Source organism: Pteropus medius, unplaced genomic scaffold (genome assembly GCF_902729225.1).
Source record: "Pteropus medius unplaced genomic scaffold, Ma_sr-lr_union100, whole genome shotgun sequence".
NCBI classification, from domain to species: Eukaryota; Metazoa; Chordata; class Mammalia; order Chiroptera; family Pteropodidae; genus Pteropus; species Pteropus medius.
In genome coordinates this window covers 11,726,702-11,735,739 of record NW_024340699.1, presented here as the reverse complement: position 1 = coordinate 11,735,739, position 9,038 = coordinate 11,726,702, and the positions used below count along the sequence as shown (strand labels likewise).

General features: G+C 43.0%; 1 protein-coding gene across 2 annotated transcripts; it reads right to left on the bottom strand.

Moving 5' to 3' along the window:
- Positions 1-359: 359 nt before the first annotated feature.
- Positions 360-7,793, bottom strand: CUNH5orf47 (chromosome unknown C5orf47 homolog). Of its 2 annotated transcripts, XR_005656205.1 has the most exons (6): positions 7,488-7,793; positions 4,797-4,882; positions 3,249-3,348; positions 1,750-1,789; positions 1,002-1,048; positions 360-558 (listed from the first exon to the last, which is right to left on the bottom strand). XR_005656205.1 is itself a non-coding variant. In XM_039878307.1 (5 exons), exons 1-5 carry the CDS (start codon positions 7,777-7,779, stop codon positions 553-555), a joined length of 531 nt encoding a protein of 176 aa, XP_039734241.1. In that variant the 5' UTR covers positions 7,780-7,793; the 3' UTR covers positions 360-552. The 2 variants fall into 2 exon arrangements, 1 of the variants encoding a protein (XP_039734241.1); XM_039878307.1 differs by lacking the exon at positions 1,750-1,789.
- Between the last annotated feature and the right edge of the window lie 1,245 nt (positions 7,794-9,038).

The following is a 9,038-nucleotide window of genomic DNA, read 5'->3' as shown; positions in this document are numbered from 1 at the left end:
ATAAATTTACTACCTTTCCTTAGGACAAAAAGAAGCCTTAACTAATCATTAGTTTTAATACCTAAAATAATTTTTGTTATGTAAATTGTGCATTTTTATCATAAAATAATCAAGAAATTTAGAAAAAGTGAGGAAACCAAAAATTTTAAATTAGTATAATCTAATTTGAAAGTTACATCTAAATGAAGGGATGAATACAACAGCGGTTGCAGCCTCATTAATAAAAGGGAAATATTGGCAATTTAAAAATTTTAAATGCATGCAATTATACTGATATGCTAATTCAACTGCAAGTATAAGTTTAACTTAAAAGTATATGCATAAGTATTAATTCTGAAAGTAACACTCATATGCATAACAATATTTAACTAAAAATTTTATTAATTTGCAAAGAGATACTACTAATTTATAAAAAAGGTAGTTTTTCTAGTCAACAATTTAAGTCACAATTCCAACAAAAAACACCAAAATTAACAAATAATTATGATTCGATTTAAAGTTCTATCTTTAAACTCTTCATAATCTTCTTTGGTAAACAGATCCAAAGATAGGCTAATCCTAAATAAAAGGTGACAAAATTGAATCTTGTTAATATAAAATGTCATCATCAACAGTATGAGAATGATAAAGCCAATGTGGCCAGATATTAAAACTCGGTGAACCAAGGTAAAGGTTATTCTGGAGTATTATTTTTGCAACTTTTCTGCACACTTGAAATCGTCTAGAATAAAGCGTCAAGAAAACGTTCCATGTTTCTTCACTGCCGACTGAACTGAGCACAAACGCTTGGCCCAGTACTCACACGACAAAAATGGCCTCAGTAAATTTTCCCATCTTCTTCTCTATGATTCCCTTAAGCAAGCTTTAGTCAAACTGCACTTCCTGAACATTTCCTGGGACTCTCTGAACTCATTCACGTCCATGTCTAAAATATACTCCCCTCCCCCACACTCCCATTTGTGAGAGTCTATTTTCTCTTTTCCAAGGCCCATCCAACTTACCTTTTCTAGGACTTTCCAAATCCCACCAAACTGGGTGTGATCTCTCCCTGCAAATTTAATGAGTCCAGATGAGTAGTAAACCAGGGCACAGTTCAGAAGGGGGAAAGATGTGCTCAGTTTAAAACATGTGATATTTAAAAGTAACTGTAGAAGAGTCTAAAAAAATTCAGAGATACGTGACCAGAGGTCGGGGTGGAACAGACATTTAGGGGGTCACACTCCCAGAAAGCGTAATTGAAGCTACAAAGATGGGCGAGTGACCTCCGAATAAATACGTAAAGGGAGAGTAGGCCCAACAGTCGCTCCCACGGCAGACTTTGTTATTAGGTGGTGGCAAAAGGGACAAATAAAAAACACACGGAAAATATGGTCAGATGGGCAGAAAGAGAACCACGACAGAGCCTCCAGGACATAACGATGAAAAATGTGACGAAGCGGCGGTAAGATAATATTAAACGTGACCGCAGGTTCAAAGAGGAGAGAACTAAGCAGATATACGAACGAAAAGAAAAAACAGGGACCGTGGAGAGAGTAGTTTCAATAGCACTGCGAAGATGGGGCCCAAAGGAAGTTCATTCAATTTCAGCAATTATTTAATGAGTACCCACCATGTGCCAAACACTGTGTTTAAGGAAGGACACTGACTGGAATTACCAATGGGTGTACGCCAAAGGTTGGAGGAGGTAGGATGTAAAGAAGGAACTTTAAAAGTCTATACTTTGCAATTGTTATCCAAAGGGATTCTTACCAGAAGATGATAAGAAAATTCTATCTTGTTCAATTTGAGTCTAGGAACAACATAAAATATGAGGAAAATTCAAGTTGGCCTCTAGCACTGGTTTTCCCATTAATAAATAAATATTAAAGCATAGAGTTACAATACATTTTAAAAACATAATTAGTTTTCGTAATGTGCCTTAAAATTGTAATACAGAATAACGAATTACAAGGATACCTTTTGTTTATAAGAGGTTATTTCTGAAAAACATAGCACATTATTTTAAGTTGTTAAATAATCCTTATAAGATTGTCTGGTGACTAACAGAAGGCCTCTTGCTGAGTCACAAGAGAACCCAACAAGTTCAAGGTTATAGCCAGAGCAAAATTAGATGCACTTCAGTATGTTTATTAGAGTAATTGGATCTGGATAAACACTCAGAGCAACGTCCAGGTTTTTGCACGCTGTGCTGCCCATCCAAACATCCTTTTCACCTACGAAACCACTGGCTACTTTTCTCCTCCTAACCCCCTCTCCTGCCTCATTCTCCTTCTTAATTGGGCAAGAAAAGTAAAATCGAGTACCACTAATGTGAACATTGGTTCATATGCCATTCTCACGAACAATTTATGCTATGACTGATGTATTACACAAACGGTAATGGATTTCTGGTGTTACACTGCTTCCAAAATGGCATTCTAATTATTATTATTTGAAAATACTCTTCACAGAATTAAATTCCGCAGATTCACTGTCAAAATAGAAATTGTCATCAAGGGGCTGTACTAAAAACCTACGGACGCGTTTGGCATGGTGACACGTATTAGGACAGGCATGTGAAGGAAAGAAAAAAACTATGGTGATTTATCAGCTCATGTGGCATTATTAGTTACAGAGATTTCACCCATTTAATTGCTTGAGAATCCAGAACTTTCAATCGCTTTAATAAGTATACCAGATTACATCTCATTTTGCTTTGGCCACAATATCAAACTCACTATTGATGCAACTTTAGAATGCAGTTTAATTTATGAGATGTTTTCCAGGAATAAAGTAATGACATCAAGGCCATAACTCAAGGGCCTTGATTTTGTTAGATGCATGAACTTGGACAGTACCCATGTCACTAAATGAACGGCCTACACGAAGTGACACAGAATGTATAATTTTGTATTGCCGTTAAGTGTTTTTCTTCATCAATATGGATGAGTTTTGTAATCTCTATTAAAAAGCTGGCACTGAAATTCAGATTTAACAGACAAATGTGTTCCCCTTCTCAGGAAATTCCAGTCATCATTCACCTTCTACAGTCCCCCACTCACACATACCCCTACGGGCTACTCTACCTCACTGCTTTAATATATGTCACACTTTTAATTACGGTGAATGGTGGTCATATGATAGCCTTATTTCCATAGCTGCATGTGACTACTGGATGTGACAATTAGAACTACTGGACTACTGTGATCTAAGGGTAACTAAAATGTTAAAGAAGCCAGCCCTTTCATACAATAAAAATTATAACTTACTTTCACTGGATAACTGTTGGCATTTCAGCCTGAGTCTATACTTCTCGTTTTCTTCAAGCATTCTAGAAATGACTTTGTGTACTCTGTTCCACACTGAAACCTTAAAACGAGAATCACAGTTAAGGAACACTGAGCGGAGAGGCAGGAATCCATTTTGACGGAGGCAACTGGGAGTGACTCAACCGTGTCACATGTCAATCGATATGATCAAGCAATATTAGCACTTAAGAGACCGACAACTTAAATGTAATTTCCTCCCGTGATCTCTGAGTTCTATCATGTCTTTTTCTAGCTCCCTAGCGTTTCCTCTTGGCAGTATTTAAATTAACTGTCCTGGATGAAGTTTCCTTTCAAAGTTCATATCTATAACACCCTACCTAAATGGCTGCAATACATTCAATGTTGTTTTGAAAGATAATAAAAATAATGAATTGCTATTCCTATCCTAACCACTGGGCAATACTTTGATTTTTTAGTATTTTATCCTACTAAGAATTAAACCTTTCTCCTAGGACACACCAAAGCAAAATCACTGGAGAGCATGAACATACCAGAAGAGAAAGAATGAGGACAATGGAAGCAAACAGACCATGGCTTGAATTCTGGCTTCGTCATTTTGTCACTTAGCAGTTGCCTGACTCTGGGCAAGTGTTTTAATCGCATCTACAAGTAACTTCACATGCTGAATTATAGAATTAATAAAAAGTATTTGTAAAGCACTTGCCCCCGTGTCTGGCACACAGTGGTTATAAGTAAATATTGGCTATTGCTTTTTCCTCCTCAATCGAGGGAGCTGGTTCTTAGAAGAAATACTTCTTAGTGGGGAGGCTAGGTGTGCACTCACGACGCATTTGCTGCGAGCGTTAGTCACCTTGAATGCTACTTTATACTCTATGTGGGTTATAAATCAAACGAATCTGAAGCTCAGAAAAAATACAATTTTATGTGCAATTACCAACAACTTCTTTAAAATGAAGTATTAAATTTATGGTAGAAATCGAAGATTAGCAGAGCAACTAATCTTGAATATGTTTAAAACACTCAAATTACCATGACATGTGGACAACCAGAAGTGAGAGTCCACACTAAAGGTTCTTCCTTGTCAGCTTTTGTGGTAGACACTGAATGTACATCCCTTGCCTTTAAAAGAGCAATATGCAACCAACATAGACTCATTATTTTCTGTGAAATCCGTGATTTTCTTATATTACATTATCTATCAGAGTTTGTTATATTCTATGGAACATATATTTTCATGCTTTGAGAAATCTCTCAGTGGGTTACATTTTGATTAAAGTGTGTTTTATGCCTTCGAAACTGCAAGGACTATTTTTTATCGTTAATAAATATTTCCCAACCGAGTTCCATTTCTGCTAAATTAATTGTATTTTCTCATTTCAGTAAATTAAATTTTTCAAAATATGAAACTATTTTTACTCTCTTGAGTACCTTCACACATTTGTCTTTAGAGAGGAAATGCTACCAGTATGTGTAACTCTGTTTAATCTAAAATTCAAATATTGCTCATTCCCCTTTTTAATAATATACCTTTTTCTTTTTCTTCATTATTTTGGACGCTTCATTCAAAGGTATCGGAAAATCAAATTTTTTAGCTAAGGTCTTCTGGGTTAAACCTAATTTTTAAGAAAAAAAAGAGTGAGAAGGTAAAATATCAAGGTTAACACATATTCTAAAGGGCTCACTATTCTGAGAATAAAGGCAATTATAAATGTCTCTTGAGCTCTCTTTGGAGATTTTTTACAATTGTTGGTATATTTCTGTTCACCAGGTGATACCAGTTTACCGATTAGCTAATACTATGCTGGGGAGAAAATTAAAAGCAGACCCCGGAAGTGCCTCAGAAATCTCCCTCGTTTTCTGATTTGAAAGGTGAGGCCCCAGCAGCGGAGTAAACAAATACCAGAACCGCATCTCGCCCCAACGTATCTCTGCGGTCTCCTTTCCTCCCCATTCAACGTCAGATGCATTATGTCTCCAACTACACAAAACATCTCGTGGCTCCTCAGATATGTCTTGTTCTTACCCCTCTCAGCCTCTGCACGTGCTGTTCTATCCGGCTAGAACACCGTGTGTGCATGTGTGTATGTAAACACACACATGCACACACACTCCAAGCAAATTTCTACCTGCTCACGACTCGGCTCACAGGTCATCTCCTCTCCAAAGCCTTCCCTCAAGCATGACAGCCCGGCCCCGGGAATACCTCATTCAGAGCACGTGGCAATTTCACATCACGTGTTTATACCGTCTCCTCCACTAGGCTATGACTTTCTAGGGGGCAATGGCTTTGCCTGCCTTATCCTTCTATCCATACCACCAGACACAAAGGAGATGCTTATAAAGAGTGGTCGAGTGAATAAGCTCCCTGACTTCTCCCTGAACCATGCTGCCTTCCCAAATATTAACCCTTGGAAGAAAACCTAAGGACCTGTGTGTCCGAAGACAAAAATCACAAAACGTCGAGCGTGTTTTCTGAAAGCCTTAATATGTGTTCCCCTTTGTATGGAACACCAACCCTTCCTCGCCTACCAGCACTCTCTACCTGGCTTCCTTCTACTCGTTCAATATTTAGATCAAAGGCTTCCTTCGATTAACATGGCGTGTTTCAAATCTTTCTCTAATCCTCTTTCTACACACTCCGATCCGGTCAAAATATGCTTCTAGTTCTTCCCTGGTCACTAGGTACCACTGATCCATGCTAGGGGCTTTGGTCACGCGTTTCTTCCACCTGTATTTCCCGCCTGTCTCAGCAACATGTGTAAATCTCATGTTTATTTCCGCAGATCTGAGAAAGTCTTTGACGCAATTCAATACCCACTCCTGATCAAAACACTGAAGAAAATAACAATTGAGGGATCGTTTTAATATTTTAAATATATATCAGTCCTAAATCCAGTTCCTTATTTAATGGGGAAACACTACAGACATCTCCCCTAAGATCAGCAACAAGGGAAGGATGCCCACAATCTCCACTACAATTTGACATTGTACTTGAGGTGTTAGCCAATGCAATAAGACAAAACAAATCTATCACAGGCAATGAGAATGGGTAAAAAATAAAACGATCTCTACGTATAAATAATACCTGGAAAATCATGAGTATGAATAAAACTGACTCTAATAAACGAATTCAGTGAAGTATTAGGATCTAAAATTAACAGATAAAAATCACTAAATAAAAGCCAATCAGGAAAGCTCACACACTGTATGATTTGATTTACATGAAATGTTCAAAATAGGCAAATCTATGGAGACTAAGTAGTTTAGGGCTTGCTCAGGCTGGGGTTGGGAGTGGGGTAGGGCAGTGACGGGGAATAACGGGAGTACTAATGGGCATAGGGTTTGGGGGTGGTAACGGAAGTGATGGTGGTGATGGCTGCACAACTCCGTAAAGAATATATGTGTCTTAGTGCACTTGAATCGTGCAGTTTAAATGGGCAAGTTGAAAGGACTGTTAATTCTATCTCAACAAAGTGTGTTTTTGGTTTTTTTTTTTTAAAGCACAGGTGGCGGGATGATCCCAAGGCAGGACTTTCCCGGGTGATGGAAATGCTACTAGTACGTGTAACTTTGTCAGACTTCCTGAAAATGTATGTAAATCAATCCTAAAGAAAGCTGATTCTTTTTTTTTTTAAGATCAAGGGGCTTCATAAGCACAAACAAGAAGCATTTAGAGGACGCTATGGGAGAGGAAGCGCCTTCGCAATAGCGGAGCTCAAACCCCGAGGAATAAATCGAAGGAGATACAGGCGAAACCTACAGGACATTTTTGAACTATAAAACATCCCTAGAAGACACAAAAGCAAATAGAACAAATGGAAAGGCAGCCAGTTTTCGGAAAGGAAGTGACTCGACATCTTAAAGAAGTCGGTCTCCTTAGGGAAATCTATAAAATCAGTGAATCCTAACAGGAAACCAAGGCCCCCTCACTCTGGGGAGCTTCGGCAGCTCCCCCCAGTAACCTCTCCTCTCGGATTTCGCCTCAAGTTGATAGCAAACGACTCCCACGTGCTCCTCGGGCCCTTCCCGGGCACGCCTGAGGTGAGTGATAGGGCGGTCCCCTCTGTCCCCGGCGCGGGCTGGCCGCCCACGGCCCGGGCGCCCACACGCCGGGGACCGCGGGGCTGCCCCGAGGCTCCGACACCGCGGGCCCGCCGCGGAGGACAGTGACGGCGGCCCGCCCCGCCCCGCCCCGCCCGCCGGTCCCGATCGCGCCACCTGCACGCGCCGCCCGCCCGGGGCCGCTCCGCGCACTCGACGCCGGCGCCGCTGAGGGGCCCGCGGGGCCCCCGGGCTCGGGGATGGGACACAGCTCCCCGCCGCCCGCGGCCCCGGCCGCCGCTCCCCGCGGGCGCTCCGGGCTGCAGCTCGCCCCGAGCCCGAGGCTCCCCCGGCCCCAAGCCCCGCGGCCGCCCCGCTGCAGGACGCAGCCACACTGGTGCGAGCCGAAGCGGGTCACGCAGACGAAGCGCGCCGGGCCACGCGCCGGCTCCCCGCCCGCCGCCGCCATCGCAACCTCTGGCCCGCGCCCGCGGCCGGGCGCCCTCAGCCACCAGCCGAGCGACCCTGCGGAGCGCGGGACCCGAGCGCGGACTTCGGCGTGAGAGGCCGGGAGCTGAGGGGCCGGACCACGGCGCGCGGCGGGGTAGGTGTGAGGAGGCGGACTGAGTGGGGTAGGTGTGAGGAGGCGGACTGGACCACTGGCAGCACGGGGGATGGGGGTGGGTAGAGCCGGACCCTGAACCACTCGGCAACGGGGAGGGTAGAGCCGGACTGAACCACTGCGCACGGGGAGTGGTAGAGCTGACTGGGACCACTGCGCGCGGCGGGGGAGTGGGGTAGGTGAGACGGACTGGACCACTGCGCACGGGGAGAATGGAGAGGAGGTAGCTAAGGAGACGGACTGGACCACTGTGCGAGGGTGGGAGGGAGACAGCGTCTTTGCTGCCAGGGGGTTCCAGTGGGACCTTTGCCTAGCATATATTGGTGCTGGGCCATGGTCCTCAAGAGGCACCGCAGAGAGAGAACACGGGCCTGAGGCCCATCCTGGTTCTGCTGGGGACCAGCTGGGTTATTTGGGCAGGCACTTTCCCGCTCGGAGCTTCCAATTTCCTCAGATGCAATTTCAGGATAATTAAGATAAATCCAAATAAGGCATATTAAGCATCTGGCACATACTAGAAGGTCGTTCCTTAGACTTAATCGCACATTTATTAAGTACATACCCCGTGAAGTGCACACGGTAATATATTTACATTTATGCGTTACAAATAGCTTTCTCGTAGACCATCTCCTTCCATCCGTGCACTATCTGACAGCAGAGAACTGGGGCTCCAAAGTGTGGAGTGACTTCCCCAAAGTAATAAGCAGTGACATACTTTCTTAAAATAAATTTTAAAAAATCGAATTATGAATATGTGCAGAAAAGCGCCACAATCAATACACAGACGGATGAATTCCCACACAGTGAATATACCCGTGTAACAGCCACACAAGTTAAAAATGGCGCACTGCAGAAGCGCCTTGCATCCTGGCCAGACCCAGCCCCTTTCCTCCCTTTCCCGGTTCCAACGGCATCAATTAGTTTTGCCCATGCGTTTGGCGTCCTTCGCTCGAGTTATGGTTTTGAGACACACGTTGTTATATGGGTTGTACCTCATAGAATATCCCTCCACTTACTCATCTGTTCCACTGTGGATGGGAATTAGGTTGTTTCCAATTTGGGGTCATTGTTAATAGCGCTTCTGGGAACACCTTTTGTTGAACATG

Bases quoted from the DNA above. Each gene is read 5' to 3' on its own strand.
- CUNH5orf47 (XM_039878307.1), bottom strand. From the start codon at position 7,779: ATGGCGGCGGCGGGCGGGGAGCCGGCGCGTGGCCCGGCGCGCTTCGTC. The intron at 3,349-4,796 runs GTATATTATTAA...TCTCGTTTTAAG, and splicing joins TAATGAAGAAAAAGAAAAAG to GTTTCAGTGTGGAACAGAGT. The intron at 1,049-3,248 runs GTAAGTTATAAT...TTAAATTTGCAG, and splicing joins CCAACAGTTATCCAGTGAAA to GGAGAGATCACACCCAGTTT.